Source organism: Cydia fagiglandana, chromosome 1 (genome assembly GCF_963556715.1).
Source record: "Cydia fagiglandana chromosome 1, ilCydFagi1.1, whole genome shotgun sequence".
Classification (NCBI taxonomy): Eukaryota; Metazoa; Arthropoda; class Insecta; order Lepidoptera; family Tortricidae; genus Cydia; species Cydia fagiglandana.
Genome location: NC_085932.1, coordinates 17,417,408 through 17,435,461, shown reverse-complemented (window position 1 = coordinate 17,435,461; position 18,054 = coordinate 17,417,408). Strand labels below are relative to the sequence as shown.

The 18,054-nt window shown below is 36.2% G+C and overlaps 1 protein-coding gene across 2 annotated transcripts in view; it reads right to left on the bottom strand.

The window, feature by feature from the left end:
• Nucleotides 1-1,215: 1,215 nt before the first annotated feature.
• Nucleotides 1,216-18,054, bottom strand: part of LOC134665612 (transcription factor p65-like) — a 34,030-nt gene continuing 17,191 nt past the window's right edge. Inside the window, exons 7-10 of one of the 2 annotated variants that reach the window (XM_063522579.1) lie at nt 15,276-15,390; nt 3,404-3,493; nt 2,585-2,646; nt 1,216-2,092 (exon numbers count right to left, since the gene is read on the bottom strand). In XM_063522579.1, coding sequence (XP_063378649.1) covers nt 1,232-2,092; nt 2,585-2,646; nt 3,404-3,493; nt 15,276-15,390 — 1,128 coding nt within the window. In that variant the 3' untranslated portion in view covers nt 1,216-1,231. Of the gene's footprint in view, nt 2,093-2,584; nt 2,647-3,403; nt 3,494-7,700; nt 8,533-10,196; nt 11,150-15,275; nt 15,391-18,054 lie in introns of those variants that run through there. The other variant, XM_063522585.1, reaches the window with a different exon arrangement.

The following is an 18,054-nucleotide window of genomic DNA, read 5'->3' as shown; positions in this document are numbered from 1 at the left end:
AGTTTCGATGGAAAGTATACAACTTTTACAACATAAACAACTAGGTTGCCTATCTTTTTCCGGCCACTATTATGTCTTTAAAGAGGTGATTTTATATCGATAATTGCACTCATCTGTCTGACGCTTGAATTATTCATCAAAATGATGGTAATCATATTGTAAATACGTAAGTATAGGGATGCCTGCGAAAAAAAGTGAATATTTTAGGAAATAATCGCCTTGAAAGAAACAAAATGTACGTGAGGATTTTTTTTTTCGTGTCAACCCTATGGTGTGGGATGTTGTTGGAAAGGTCTTTCAAAATGAATAGGGGTTTTAAAAGAACATTTTTTGATAAAGTGAGTATTTTCGGAAATAATCGCTTTGAAAGAAACAAAATATATGTGACAATTTTTTTATCGTTTCAACCTTATAGTGCGGGATGTCGTTGGATAGGCCTTTCAAAAGAAATAGGGGTCTTTAAACAACATTTCTTGATAAAGTGAAACATTGCGTAAATAATCGTTTAGAAAGAAAAAAGAAAGGTTTTTCCTTCTAACTTTTGAACCATCTGTCCAAAAAATATGAAAAAAATCATGAAAATAGTGCTTATAAAACTCAATAAAATAAAATTAAAACAAGTTTGAACAGTAAGCCGTTTATGTTATGAGTTATCGCTGAAAGTCTTCCCTTCTTATTTTATTTAAAAGCCTGGCAACCCTTATTTGTGACCGGATTTTCGCAGGCAACCCTATACCATTGTAATTGCAATAAAATTACCATAATTTTGATGTATAATTCAAGCGTCAGACAGATGAGTGCAAATATCGATATAAAATCACCTCTTTAAACACGGAAACCACATAATAGTGACCGGAAAAAGATAGGCAACCTAGTTAATTTATGTTGTACAAGTTGTATACTTTCCATTGAAACTTATTTCGTTCGTCAGACAAATCGGTGAAATCCTCCGAAAAAAATTTTTTTTCATATAAGTAGTTATTAAAAATAGCCTTGACCATATTTCTTTAGGCAACCCTATTTATTTATGTTCTGGAACATATTTTCATAGTTTCATCCGTCAGACAGATTGGTGAAGGTCGACCATATATGTGGGATCTCCTACTATAATGTAATACGGCGGATTATACGATCTGACTGCGACATATATCATATAATTTTTTTTCAGAAATATTTTTTTAGAAAATGTGAGATTGTTAGGAATCAAAAGACTACTATTATTAATAATTTATTATTCGCTTACATTAAGCCCGCGTTTTAAGTCTGCAACTATTTCTGCAACATTGTGTTGATAATCATCATTATTCATATGTAGGTTGTGACCAACATTGTTAGGTATAAAATTATGGGCGATATTTTCATTTAAGTTATAATTGTCATTAATTGATACTTCATCATTATGAATACTATAGCCAATATTATTCTGGTCTAAATTATTATGATTAATGTTATTAGGGTCAGCAGTCATAGATGAATTAATATTTTCATGCCAGGCTTCTGCTTCATACACATTACTGAATACTGCGTCGAAAATACTCTTGGAGCATGGATCAGTCAAGATGTCATTGATTAATGTTTGGAAGACCCTTTCTTCTCCTGATGTTGGCGCTTCATGGTTCTGTATTTGCATGTTTGGAGTATGGAACAGGTTATTTGTATTAATATATGCAGGCGACGCATCACAGCCAAGATATTCGGGTGTCGTCACCTTTTCACGTTTTGGCGCTAGTTCGTCAGAGTCTGCCTTGCCACGGTTGTGCTCGGAGACCGATCGTTTTACTTTTGTTCCTGGCGGAATTCTTGCCGAAAATATGTATGACCCCTGTGTGACAGTATTTGGTCCTGGTAGTACCGTAGCTTTTAGGTTTGGCTTTGGCATGCGAGTGTCCACTTTAGCATATGTGTTAGGGGTCATTTTATTTCCGTTTATATTATCCGTGTCATTTCCTTGGCTGTTATCAACGATGGATATCACATCATTTCCCCGAATGTTGCTCGAGTTAAGTGGCCTGTAGCTGCGGGCATTGTTGACGTATTGGTCATGTTCGTTAAATGCACTAAGGTCAGATTCTTCAATAAGTGGACTAAATTCCTGAAAAACGTAATAGACACATTTCATACCTGTTTGTTTTTTATCCAATTTAATATTAAACCAAAGACATAGGGAGGTTGTGAATTCTACTGCATATTATTATATTTAGGATTCAGTGCAAAAACTAGTAAGACGTCATTTATATAATATTATTACCTATTGATTTGATCCACACTATCAAAGTACTAACAGGGCAAGTTAAATAAAAGCAAGGGACTCTCAGACACATTTTCAACACTCCAAATAATCAAGACATCCTATGGATTGAACCATGATTTAACATTGTCTCATAATGTGTTTTAATATCAACGGGAAAACGTAACCCGATAGAAAAGAGTACCTACTTGAAGGGAGCACAGCACAAAACACAAAACAAACATAATAAAAAATATTTGCCGAATATTCGGCCGAATACGAACATTGGAAACCTTACCGATATGCTGAATAGAATACCGAATACCTGTTCGGCCCATCTATTCTCTAGGTACCTACCTGGTATTTGGCAGAAGACATTCTGGTCTGGTTTGTTGAAAATGGCGGCACCTGACTTGACGCTAAAAACAAGACAATTTGCTGAATGAAAAATAAATAATAAATTATTGAATTAGCTCGAGCAAAGTACTTTAGGTTAAAGGCAAGGCAAGAGGCCCTCTGTGGGTAGGTAGAGTCAGACCAAGAATAGTCTGCAGCGGATTTGATAGCCCACGCAGTGCAAGTTTTATTTTAAACGTCAAACTTCTATGAAATTATGACGTATAAAAAACGCTTACACTGCGTGGGCTATCAAATCCGCTATGACTTTTTTTGATTTGACTCTAGGGATGGTTCAAAAGTTTCGGACCAGGCCCCTAGACGACATGCCAATCGCTAACGCTCCGTAGTAAACGAAATGCTACTGTCACTATCACACTAATATAGAAGAGTGATAGAGCGACACAAGCGATTCGATGACGAAGCGTAAGCGATTGCCACCTTGGCTAAGCCGCCTGATATATAAGTTATGAAGGCTCACATTGACAAAACACGACCGTTTCTCCATCCAAACTTAGTCCCCATTTTTCTTACTGGATATTAAAAATACAAAAAAAAATTTTTTTACACTATTTCATTGTAAACACGTACTGCAATGCCTGCGAGGAATTTTAACGTATACCTCTATAACGCATATATACTTCATTCAAAAATTGTTTTCATCAAGACTAAAACGCCTTTTTGATTTCGATAATTGGCTCTATATGGAGGAATGCGTGGTTAAAATCCTTCAGGTTCCTCATAGGCACCATTGTAGGTATAAGTGACAATTTAACTTACTACTTGGCATCGCGAAAGTATCACTCGTATTTGTGCTGCTTTTGGCTGCCCCTCTGCGTTTTGCGTATATATTAGCAAGATAGTCCGGAGCTGAAACACAACATAATATTAATCAAAGGGAAAAACGGCGAAATGCTATTTTTGAAATACGAGCGATTAGAAACTGGGAATCTAGTGGTATTAACCACTCTTTTTCATTTCTATAATAGTAAGATTTAAATGCCTGAAATTCAAGCAAGAAGTAGGCACGAGGGTTGAACAAATTTTGCCACCGAGTGAAACACAAAATTTTTCGTCAATTTCACCACACGCGAGGAATATACTTACTGTAAAATATCAAACAAAATAAATCCAAATGATCATTATTAAATATTTATTATTCCAATTCATCATTTAAAAGCCAATTCTACCAGAAAACATAAGGAAACAATTCAAAATTTGCATTCGATTATCTTTGCCACACATGTGGATAAAACGCAACTTTTTCGTTGCTTTTGAACAATTAGGCACTTGTCCCACCGCCGACAATGTGCGATAAGCGAGTAGAACGATAAACTAGAAACGAGTGGGCGAGCAGCGAGAAGCGAGTGTTAGCTCCAATAGTTTTGTCGCTCGGCTATGGGCTAGTGTTCGAGTGCGACGGGCTATTACTCGCGTCACTCGCTCGGGCGGTGCATGAGTTCGCAGCTTGCATGAGTTCTAACTACGAAGCGAGTATCGCCGAGCGAGTACCGCTAAGCTAGTTTTATCTTATCGCGGCGACAAACTACTTAGTAGAGCGAGTGTTCTCGCCGGCAGTGTGAACAGCCAGCGATGAACTATTAATATGTATATGTGTCTCATTTACTAACACAGGATCCTAATCTTTTGTTCGTTTCTTGGGCGAGAAAATCGCCGATAGTTAATCGCTTACTCGTTCTTGGTGGGACAAGTGCCTTAACGATGCGGACTCGTTAATTGTAAGCTCGGATCTCCATACAAACTTAGTTACGCTGTCATTTTAAAATCACTAGCTGGATTGCTCTGAGACTGTTTGTATTACTTAATAGGATAAGGAAATCCCACCAAAAACATTTTCATGTAAAATGTTGCCAAGACGAAACCATAAGGCTCGCATTGTAAAAAAGCAATCCGTGAGATTTCTTGTGAGTTGCTTATGATAATCGTTCTTCATTTAAAGGATTGGGGGTAAATTATTATTGAAATCCTGAAACAAGTATCTGGGTGCATTTTTTATACAATCTGCTTTTTACTGATTCCCCATACAAATTTCAACCCCCTTTTTTCCCCTCTAACGCCCTTTTCCATCCCCTTTTCACCCTTACGCTGACTTTTGGGTTGAAAACTATTCTATATCCTTCCCCATAACAAAAACTATCTACATACCAAATTTAAAGTAAATGGATCCAGCGGTTATTGATTCCCCATACAAAATTCAACCACCCTTTTCTATTCCCTGTGGGCTAAAAATTTCAAGTTTTTATAGTTAGACGTGTGTCATTTCATTTTATGTTTAAAGCACAATCAAGCACGCAGTTTTGAGAGAGAGTTTTTGAGAAATGAGAACGAAACTCCGTTTGTTTGGGAAGGTGAAATTAGGTCGAGCGTGCTGCGGACTCTTAAGAGAGCCTTTACAAGCGGAGTGGTGAAATAGCAGGTACGTTGTGCAACGTGGGGGGTATGTAAGTTATTGAATAGTCGACGTCAAAGATATGTTTACACTTTAGAACCTTATGCCTTTGTAATAAGGCGAAACATTTAAACATATTATCTTTGACGTCGACAGTACGAGAGTCTATTTATTATTCACGACAGCCGCAGGCTCGAGTAAGCTGAATCGAGTAACAGTATTCTTATTCTTACCCCCGGAGTTACACACAATGTTTTTCATCACACTTGCAAAGAAATAATTATTAAATAACACACACACACACACACGTAAACGTAACATTTCAGACATTCGTCCGCCATATTGTCATTTTGTGACTACAATAGTTAATTTAATAGGCATCGAAGGCACGGACCGGTCTGCATTCAGCCACGATTGAAGATTGTGTAAAAATATTTTAAACGCCTATGAAATTAATCAAATTAAATATTTTTAAACATAAACAAAACAATAAAATTATAAACGTTAGCAAGCCTCAGTTAGTAAACCTCATGTTATACCTTGACTTTTAACAATTACTTTACTTAAAACCTGTACTTGGTTCGTATATCGTCGGGTGACAAGCAAAAGTCATAACACCATTGAAATTATTGGAAAATAAACAGTGTTACAAGTTTAATAAAGTGCATTGTTACTTTAATTTTTTGATAGTACTTAGTGACTTTTGCTTGTCACCCGCGATATGTTAATTGTTAAATAGTGACATAATAAAAAAAAGTTATAACTCCCGTGGGAGTAAAATAGGCTTACCTCACATGCGTGAAATATAGACGGTCAAGCAAATCTTGTCAGTAGAAAAAGGCGCGAAATTCAAATTTTCTATGAGACGCTATCCCTTCGCGCCTACATTTTTCAAATTTGCCGCCTTTTTCTACTGACAAGATCTGCTTGACCAAGTATAGCTCGCTTACTACGCAAGTGTGATGAAAACGAATTTGTTTTGATCGCAATTCTAGGTTCAGGTAGTCACCGCCGGGCACTTGCGAACGGAACGCGGGGCATGGACAGAGGGCCTACCGCGAACCATGTTCGACGTGCTGCCTCCCACTCATACTTACGTACTAATTTAAAAGTATGACAGCGTGGCAACACGTCGAACGTGGTTCGCGGTAGGCCCTCTGGGCCGGGCCCGATGACGTGCGAAGGTCGTGAACCGATGGACGGGCTGAGTTTTCCGTTTCACAAGTCTCGAATTTCTAAAAATATTCTTAGTTTCATATATTCACACTCTTAAATTATTTTTTTAGCAAGTGCCCGGCGACCGTGTGAATTTCATAAGATCTATAGCGAGAGGGAGTGGGAGAGACCTTTTGAAATGATGAGATTTTTTACTAACAGCAGGCTTGGTTTTATTCGTAAAATCTTTTTTTTTATATTTGTATATGCACAAATATATATTCTATACTATAACATAACAAGCGCTTTCAACGTTTTAACTACCAAAGTATATTTTACATTTTATGTTATTTCCTGATAAAACTAATAATAATACGAGTAGATTGTACCTATACATAATATGTGTACCTATTGCATATGTACACTTAGTTCAATTACCTATTGAACGTGAAATATTTATATTTTGAGACTCCAGTCTAGGCACATTGGTATCTTAATTCTTAGCATAATTTACCCCGGTGGGCATAATTAACTCGGTTTTATTAGTAACAAATATTATAGGAGACCGAGGCGAATTGGATCAAGATCCCTATCCCGAAGAGAAGGTCCCTAATATGACAGTTCATTCGAGTCTCTTTAATTTTACGCTACTACATATAAAAATCAACTGTTATAGGGACCATCATTCGACGCGAGAAGTTTAAAGTTAGTTTTTTTCAGCATTAGATAATCGCGGGCAAACATACATACATACATACAAACATACGGGTCAAACTGAGAACCTCCTTTTATTGAATGCGGTCAAAAAAGATAAACAATTTGACGTATCTTTTTATTGAAAAACACTTTTGAAAAATAAGTTTTTGGCAAAAATTTCATTTTTGGTACAAGCTTTTATCGCTGACTGTACTTTTCTTACGACAGACAACTAAAGACAATTCTAAAAAACCCCAACACAATTAGGTTGCGTTGTTTTATCACAGAGTTCCTACGGCCACCTCCTGTCTCCATCATCAGATCAGCTCGATGGTACCATAATATTGCATTGTCAATCAAGTGGGATCGGCGAGCCAATTTCATTTTTTAATTACACGCAGCAGTCTATACGAAACATTTTCGCGTTTGGCATCAAGAGTAAAAAACCCGATAGCATTTTTTTTGTTGTATAAATAAGTTGCATGAGCCAGTCGATCTATTGTAACGGGCCTTTCTTAAGTTCAATGGATACTTACAATTTATATTTATATACAACGCTTTATCATAAATAACCGTGTTTCATTTTTAACACCACACTATAGTCCGTTTTTTTTAGCATTAGAAAGAACTTCGCAGAAGTTCGCTTGTGGTTGTAAATCTGGTACTTTTAGCGGTAACAATTTGAAGTAAATTATATGTATTGACCATGCTACATTAGATAATTCAATAATTATTAACAATTAACAAGCCTGATAAAAACTGCACGCTTGCTTCTGCGGAGTTCTTTCTAATGCTAAAAAAAACGAACTATAAAGTATCAAAATAATATGAGTGCCGTATCGCTTCGGGACGGTCTATCGTCCTACACTACCAAAACGTAATATCTAGAATATCAGTGACATTAAATTTGAACCTTAATACTATGACGATACCGGTTGTTTTTCAATATGAATGTTGTTCTGGCGCGTGCTAACGCGGTAGCTAGCGGCTTTGGGATAATAGAGACAATGGCCTTTGTTTGAAAGATTAAGGCTTGAAGCGAAAAATTCACCTGAGAAGAGCCGTACTATACTTATACAAATTGAAACGCAAATACAATTTGCTTAACTAACTTATATTTAATGACTGAAGGATTTTTATATCCATTAATTACCTAATCAATAAACAATCTGTTTCCATGTATCAAAAACATATGGTACCGTTAACTTTGCCAAATTGTTACCACCACGCCCACATTACCGGGTTATTTCCAGCTGTTACCACCAAGTTGTTACTTATCACTCCAAAATCTCCAACGAATCTCTTTTTTTTAGGTGTTCTCTGTGGTAATGGTAAAAGATGAAAAATAATCTTGAAATTACGAATATATCCCACATTTTCTCGCTATCCCATTATGCGAATTACATAATTTTAATATCTGTGATGTGGTAGAGAATTACTATTTTTTCAAACTAGGTAATGCTGATCCACTTTACGGAAATTCCTCGTAGCTGTAGCCGTTTAATGTCTAGGTATTACCCTACCCATAGTATAATTCTAGTGTAGTTTGTTACCACAACAGTGGTAGTAGTTTGTGTGCAGTAATATAAACTTATAATTTAGACTAATACTAATATCATACAGTCAGATTCTTAGGCTCGCGCGAGTCCTGGAACAAAGAAAAAAAGTTACTTTATTAACAAGTTACATACCGGGTGTGGCCTGTAATATGAGCAAAAAAATTAACTGTAGGCTGTACTCCTCACACTGATCAACATTTGTTCAGCGACTTTTAAAAATAATTCGTGGTTTGATTTTTAATACACTTTAAAGTTTATTCTAAGACGCAATGTATTGCGAATTTTGTTACGTTTAAGGTGTGACAAGCAACGTCAATCACAATGATATGGCGTAGGGATGGCGTCCATTGAAGATAATATTTATTTTGTATGAAAAATAGGAAGTCTAAATACTTCATAATTTTTTAAAGTTGTTGAACAAAAGTGTCACCGTTTGACGAGTACAATCCATGTTTAAATTATTTGCTCGTGTTACAGGCCACACCCGGTATATCACCTAGCCTAACTAAACTAGTGTATCTGGTAAGGCAGGAATATTGATACCTATTGATTATGATAAATTGGCTGTAGATATTCTGGGAAGCTATAATTTCGACAGCCATGCTTGTGCAATATTTTTCTGTAAAGTCGTATTTTTAAGATTATACTTAATAAAACTATATTAAGGTTAGTAAGACCACTCAACTCTATAAATGAAAGTTGTCCTCCCTGAAGATTGCCTGTGTGCTCTCCTACTGTATAATTGTATTAAGCACTTACTTACTTTTATTAAGCACTTACCTACTTATTAACATTGAACCAAAAAAAAAAACGAATTTATATTTTTTTTATTTAAAAATTTGATGCAAATACGTAGGTCACTCGATAAGTTTTGAGATGCTCGAAATTCGAAAATGGAATGCACCTGAATTATATGTTTTTAAAAAGCAAATTTATTTCAAAATAGAACACAAGTTGCCGATTCGCTCCAATTTAAAAAATGAATATGTTACAGTCATTTTTCCAAAACGGTTCCCGCGTTTTTTCTTTGAAACGATGGAACTTAACCGCGAACATTTGCGTGCTATGATATTTTATGATTTTAAATTTGGTTTATCTGAACAATTATGTTTGCTACGATTGCAGTCAGCGTTAGGAGATTCTGCTCCTTCACGGGCAACAGTTTTAAGATGGTTCAACGAATTAAAAAGGGGTAAAACCAGCCTCGAAGATGACCACCGAAGTGATCGCCCGCAAACAGCAGTAACTGCAGAAAACGTGTGGACTACTGAAATGTTGGTGCAGAAGATCCACGAATAACATACAAGGACATAGAGAAGATCCTAGCGGTCAATTCGGGGAGCGTTAATATAATCCTACATCAATATCTTGGAGTGAGGAAGCTTTGTTGTCGTTAGATCCCGCGTTTGCTCTAACAAACTGATGAAGTTGCGATTTCTGCCCTATCGGATCAAGACTGGCAAAAATGTTTTCAAAGTTGGTTTAGATGAATGGAACTTTGAATATAGAACGATAGAGTATTTTGAAAAAATGTAATATAAATAGTGCTAATATCTTGAATAGTTTTTCTGTATCTCAAAACTTATCGAGTGACCTACGTAGAACGATTACGCTTACGCGACGCTTGCTACCCAGAATTCTACGCCGCATCTCGTACTCGTAACATTTTTACGATACGCTTACGCGTCTCTTACGCTTACGCGTGTGCTGAGGGCCTAAGTTGCCTGTTCTTATTACAGAAAGAATTCTTTACCTGGTCATTTGAGTAATCTGGTGCCGGGTTTGCAATCGACGGCGAGGAGGAGCTAGACGTTAATGTAGAGCACGGCTGATGCCAGCTTCTGTCAACGGGTATTTGATTGCGTTGAATGATACACGATGGTCTCATTTCATTTTGCCTAATTGTTGAACAACGACTTAGCATACAAGCCTTATCGTCATTACAACAACAGGATCCTCTCCTTTCTTCATCTGGACTGATCGCGTCATATCTGCTCATGCGGAATTTATGATCAGCTTTATTTAAATTTATCGGTCGAATCTGCGGACCGTTATTTCGAGAGTCTTCCCTATCTGCGAGGTATAAGTAATTGGGATGTAAAGAGTGTTGCGTATCGTACCCGTTGTCGTAGTGGCCCCAATGAGCTGGAGTCTTCATTTGTAAAGGCCAACCTTCAATAAGACAAGCGTATGCTCTTTTGGCATTCATCTCGTGCACGCTGTTCGCTTTTATTTTACTTTTATCTTCTATTATCATTTTCGACCTCCAATGCAGGAGATCCAGGTAGCTTACTCTCCGAGGAGGAAAGGCTTCTAACAATTTGTTTTTCCATTCGAGCCAGGTCAAACTGTCACTGTGACGTATTGACGAGAGCCAATCTTTAGCTATTCCAGTTAACCTCTTTTGCATGTAAAAGGCTTTCACAGTGTCCGACCAATTGTATTTGAAACCGAGATGATCAATATTGCTAATCCATTCCTGTGTTAATAATTCTGGATTTTCTGGGTCAAATAAAGGTATCGCATCAGCTCTTCCACCGACATCAGCCTGGTCTGACGCAGTATGATCAGACTTGACATCCGATTGCGAAGTGATGAGGTCTTCCTTCGAGTTGCGCCCGCGCTTCTGATGGCCGTCTTCGGGGCTACCGGGAGACTGCCGGTGCATTCTTATTTGTTTCAATGATATCCTTGGCTTCTCCAAATCTGAAATAAAAAATGGGATTACGATTCGGTTTGCATTTGAAATAGTTTCCAAGGAAGACATTCACTTTGTATATAGCCACTTAGATGATAAAGCATTATGTGATAAAATATATACCCTTTAAATGTATGTCTGGGGAAGAATGGTATTAATGAACCACGAATTTATTTTATTAACAATTTTATTTCCTATTAATCTGATTATGTTAGTTAGGTACATCGTATCGTGATCTGAGGCCGGCCACCGAAACATGAATTCACCATGAAGAGTAGGTATGTTACTTGAATAATATACGTAACGTTGCACTTCTCGTTTTTGGACGGCAGGTGAATTCCACAAATGCAGACCATCGACACCCTAGTATCTTTTAGAAATGCGTATGTATGCCGTCACTATTAGTCAAGTTCCATCACCATCTTGCATCTTAAACATTAAATAGGATATGAAAAACAAAGCACAAACAAAACCACAACAAAAATGAGTAAACAAATAAAAAAAGTTACTTATTTGGTTACTTAACTTGTTTTTTGGCGGCGCCCGTAGCTTGCGCTTGGCTTCATGAAGAGGTTCACAAACTCTTGTAGCTTTTGTCGTAACTGGCGCTGTGGCATGACAAGAACACCAGGCGAGAGGACTCTTTACAGTGACTACCACCGTGCCAGATAGGCAACAATAAAATACAACGACGCGACGCGATAAGTGGGCACCGAATAATTGTACATTGCGCAACGAAATTAAATTTTGCAAACGAGGTCCAGAGATTTCCATAGTCCATGAATTAAAGAAACGAGTTTGCAATATTTTTACCCCCGGAGTTGCACACAATGTTTTTCATCACACTTGCAAAGAAAAAAACAAAATTATAAGCGAACTAATTCTTAATACGCTGACATTTCAGATATTCGTCCGCCATTATAACCCGTCAAAAAAATTGTGTAAAAATATTAATAGGTACGTCTATTATTAATAAATAATTAAATATTAGGGGATATCTTAGGGCTTGTGCACAAATACATTTGAGTTGTGCGAAGTTTTTTCCCCTACCTACTTTTTATAATAAATATACAAATACGTAGGTGTAGTGTAATTTTAGCCGGAGTTAAACCCGCAACCTTGGCTTCACCGGAGCCAATCCTCTTAACCGATTCAGCTACAGGGAGCTCCACTATGGCTCCCGAACTTTCAATAGTATTTTATACTACACCATCACGAGGCCAAACAGGTGAGGTGTTCAAGTCCCGCTCGCACCACTTAGTATTTATTATGTATTTATCGAAGATATAATTAAAAGAAAAATCTAACTTTTTGTTCCAATTGATTACAAAGAAAGATAATTTGCACCATTTTAATGAAAAGAACTGTAACTATAGCTTGGCCAAAGAAAGATGATATTGACCTTTAATGTCATTTATTTATATATGTAGGTCCTTATGCGTCTTCTGCCATAAGAAGGTTTCTATTAGATGGAAACGTCCTTATCTATTGCACTTGAGCCAGCAACATATTATGAAAATACTTAGTTCGTGTAATTTCCCTGAGCTCCCTGACAAAATGGAAAAGTCTATTGAATGGATGAATAGATTACAATTACATTTTTCTACAGTTGTCAAATAGCACGGTTTTGATACTTATTCAAGTAATCTTAGTATTTAATTTTAACCGATTATTTCGATGTTATTAACCGACTACTACACACTACACTACCAGTACTACCACGACCACCGCTCAGGTTATTTTTTTCAATAAATTTCTTTGTTTGAAAGCGTTTGGTATTACTTTGGTACTTGGTACTTGAATTCAAATTCTCCAACCCTAACTGGATCATCTTGCAAGAAAGTGGAATTAAAATCAAGGCCGTCATAAATTTTAAGATTGTTAAAAAATGTAATAGCCCATTATTTATTTTTGCTAAAGAATAAGTTAAAGGTTACACCTATATTTGTTAATAATCTTTTCTTTTACCATCTCGACTCTTTTATAGGTACCTATTCTTTCTAACCAGTCAATATTTAAAACATTTTAGTATATTTTTTGTCGCATGGGACCATATTTATTACTTAAAACTCTGTTGATAGAGGAATAAAGTATGTACGTATAAGTACCTACATGTTTTAGTGCGATTAGTACCTATTCAGAATCACGATTCGATGGCCAGGCTCTAGTTGATCCGGCTGGAATGGTAATTGCTGGTTGTCGCTACTTATACTGACCCGACTGATCAAAAAACTAATGGGTACACCGCATAGCTGCATAGGATTCAGCACGTCTCCGACTGCGTAGTACCTACGTTACTTGCGTTGTGTGTAGGTACATAGTCGAGTGTAAAAATATGGGTGCATATAACTTACTTAAAAATATGCCCCATAGTTCTTAATTCACGAACTGACACAAACTAAGCGGCACGATAGTGAACCGAAGCCGTGTAGCATAAGCTCGAGCATATCCAGCAATTGCTCACTCCTTTCGGCAACAAAGTTTGTATTCAAAATAAATGAAATGTACTCAACTAATTATCATTTCATTTATGCTTCATTTAAGGAGTGACTAAAGGAGAACTACATTTGAAAGGTCAGAGGTACATGTACAAAGTATAAAAAAAATAGTACTTGGATATCGTATTCTGATTAGAAAAATTTGTTCTTTTGGCGCGATTTTGCTTTTGTATAATGCACGTCGTCCAAATAGGTAAATCCTCCATACAATTTATTTTTATCACTTCAATAAATATTCTACTATGTATTTTTATCTAATCAGAGTACAATGACCTTTGCTCCGTGACCGTTAGTGCTAAAAAGCTGCAATTCGGCACGGGTATATAAATCAATCATGCCGACCAACTGGTATAAATAAACTTTAAAAAATAGGGTAAGTACCTCCCCTACATGCAACGCAATGGGAATGCATTTTTTTCGCTTCAATCGACCGTGGTGTCGTTAGATATAAGGTCTTTCAAAATGAATGGGTAATGGTTTTCAACAAACATGTTTAACAAAACGTATAAGTTTTTGATTTATTGCAAAAAGTCTGCCCTTCTTAGTATACCTACAAATAAAGAATACGTTGCAAAGCGCTGCTTGTTAAATAATATTTAGCCCCGTTCAAGGCATGCAGCCTATTGTGACAGACGGCTAACTACGGAACCCTACATTGAGCATGGCCCGACATGCTCTTTCTCGTGCTGGACATGCTCGTATCTAATGTCTATAATTATGATTCTAATTAAAAACATTTATGAGACTAATTACACCAAGCATACAAAACTCAGAAATCAGAATCAAAGTCTAGCATTTATGGTCCTGTATACAGGGTGATTTCTGGGTCGTGATCCAGAACCACTTCTTCTGACTCTGTAAATGATCCACATTATCATATGGTAGTATTTGATTAAAAGATAATTACTTTAATTATTCTTATTTTTCAAGTAAAATTAATATACTAAGTAATTATGGTCACCCTATGACTTTTGACATACGCTGTATGGAAAGCGACAAGACGTCACATTGAGTAGGGTCACCAAATTGTATACAAAAATGTTTTTTCCTACTTGTCATCTGGAAAATAATCATCATGATTGGTGATAAACAAAATTAACAACATCATTAGGCTCATCTTTGGATTCTGTATGATGTCTGGCTCTCTTGCTCCACGACCCGAAATCACCCTGTATATTTTAATTTCAACGTATTGTTTAATTTCCATGGTATTTCTCTTATACAATATGAATATGACACATGCATTTTACCCTCTTAAATTCAATATGTAAGGTGTGTCAGATTATTATATAAAATTCAACATGATTCCTGTTGGCAACCGCGTGATGTCCAGGATTATTCGATTGTTTAGGAATATAATGATCCCTATTCATGAAAGTGACCAGCGTAATTGCGTGAATTAGATAACTCTCCCATTGCTGCCGCTGCTATATGGCTGTCCGGCGTTGAGCCGTTTCCAGAACTAACGATTTGATGGCGAGAGTAAAAGGCAGCGCCGCCGGAGAGCAGCCAATGTGAAAATCAAAAATCTTATTTGCCCTCGATCCTGCCTGTGCCTTATGGTTTCTAGGCAGGTAATAGCCTCCCGACAGCGCAGCGTCAAAAGTCATAAAGGAATAAGCAAGGTGATACTTACGAGTAGGTTTAGGGAACTGAAGCTGGCTGTTCTTCTCAGGGAAGATATACTTGACGGTGGCGGGCTGACTGCGCAACAGGCCGCGTTCGCTACACTGCTGCAGGTACACCTGCACCTAGTTAATAACAACTTCGGTCAGTGTTGCAAATACAGAAATAGTTCCTGAATGTATACCTATATTTATACTGATGTAGGTACCTAACTATAGTCTGTTAGAGATCCTGAAAACGGTGAAAAATAAAGATACTACTCCTAAAAATACGTGTGATACCTCATTAGATTCGCCATGATGTCTAGAAAAATGTATTCGAAGCGTGTATTAGCACACAAAAAATATCAAAAGTTCTAAACAAAAAAAGGGGGGAAAAAGTAGTCATTTTTTATTTCCCCAATATCTGAAACCAAAATTAATATTATAAAAGAGGAGGATATTTCCAATCAAACGTTCCATACTTGCAGAACTGTATCTCCATTATTAATACTTTTTATTCAACGCTGAACACAGCCCTCCGCGCCTCATTTTCGAGAAACGCGCGCGGCGTGAAAAAACGATTACGATTATAATTTTAAAGGTAGTAAATATTCATTGAAAAATTTGAAAAAAAATTGATGTATTTAAAACATGTCAACACTTGCAATACTTGTAGAAATTTATCTTAAAGTTATTTTGTATTACATGTTTTAAATACACCATTTTTTTTTAATTTTTCAATGAATATTTAATACCTTTAAAATTATATTTAATGTTACGTAATACACGCTTCAAATACATTTTTCTAGACATCATGCCGAATCTAATGAGGTATCACACGTATTTTTAGGAGTAGTATCTTTATTTTTCACCGTTTTCAGGATCTCGAACAGACTAATACCTATATGTATTAGGATAAAAACCCTCCGATTATACTAATTCCAACTGGAATCAAAAGTTTGTGATCTATGGTTTATGTTTCTTTGGAGCTGATATGTTTTAAACAATAACGGTAAGTAAATCACACTATTAACCCCGCAGTTTTCGCTAGTAAGTACATAAAAGTACTAGATGGACAACTAATTTTTGGCTAAGCTTACAGAACAAACGCAAACCTACATATCTTCATTACGAATAATTTATTATCCAATTGAAATGATTTAATCTAGTTTTTAGAGCACCGTACAAAACTTTGTTCACGGTGCTCTTATGGGATCACTTCGGTCTTGCAAATCGGTTAAATGCGTTTTTCTCAAAGACCGTTTGATGTAGGTACCTGAAATTTGGAATAGTTATGGCAAGTACCATCACTAACACTGTGAATAAGTCGAAACTGCTTATTTCTGATTTTAGGGGGAAATTTAGGGGTTAAGAGGGGTAGGCTGAATTTTATTTTCAATTGTAAGAATCGTGTGAGGTACCATTAGAAAGCTTGCAAAAAATTGAGTCGATGGACTGATTTTGACTTCATTTTAGAATGCAATAGTTTCGATAAAAAATGCATTTAAAGTTGCAAGTTTTCATACAAAAATTTTCACCTCTGTCCTGGCGATTTTCGGGAAAACTATAGCTAACAGGCAGCTGACCAGTCAATATCCAACTAAAACGAGTATGGAGACGGCGGGAAAATTATCAGGTTAACTCTAACTTTATTAGTTTTTAAACTGCAGCCTGATCTTTGGTTGCTTAGGGCTAGCTAACTGATGCTTACACTGGTCATTCATATTAAGAAGTAGTTTAAGTTAGAAAGATCCTTACTTAAAACTTTGACATTGAAATTTATGACTTATGTCTTTGATACAAAGTTTAATTCTACTTACTTACTTTTGTGAGATATTTCATTTTTTTTCTGAATAGCCTACTATAAGTATGAGAGAGTAAAAGATCTGCAAAATGCAACCTTATTATAAAGCAAATAAGTTTAAATTTCGAACGGGCTTTCCAACCAATAGTCCTATCGCAGTGTGCTCAGTAAGAATCATATTTATTATTGGAGTTTATCAGTTCAAATTTAAAATAAGAATTCCGTTCTTCACTGTCGTTGTGTTTTTTTTTCACATTAGAGCACATAGAGTTAGTAAAGCGAATAGAGATAATAAAGTCATTCAATATTTATTAACAGCTATGGCGTCATCTACCTATAGATTTTACTGAGAGTATCTGATTCGTCGAAACAGTACCTATTCCTTTTCATTAAGTACCATTACATTTATGTATTATTTGTATAAAGTATGTATATTTTTGAACCGATCGGTGAGAGCAGCAACTAGATACTGTTCTGTGACGCAAAAAAAAATAAAATTCACAATTCACAGTTTTTGGAAACAAAGGTAAAGTTGACGAAATATAAAGTAAGCCGATCTTGATCAAACTTGTTTGAGTGACAAAAATGTCAGTTAAGATTTGGTACTCATGAATTCCAGTTCTACTAAAATATTTTTGCTTTTAAAAACGGATGTACAATAAGTCCAAAATTGTCCGGTAAGTTAGGTTTATATTCAAATTATACGCAATTCTTTGTAGCAATTCCGCCAAGTGGACGGAAACAGGTACTGGACGGCAACCTGACGCAGTTACCCTACTTGTACTAAAACTTAGACATTTATTATTAGGTACTTATTTCTGTGACTTATATGAAACATGAGCAAATTGATTAATACTTTACGTTAATTATATTTTGAGTCAGAAACATGCCTAACGTCAAAAACCGAGAAATGCCGAATCACAGACTTAATTGTAATATTATCCTTTTTGAGTCGTGCCTGCCCAGTCTACTGTAAGTTTAAAATACAACAATTGCGACTATAT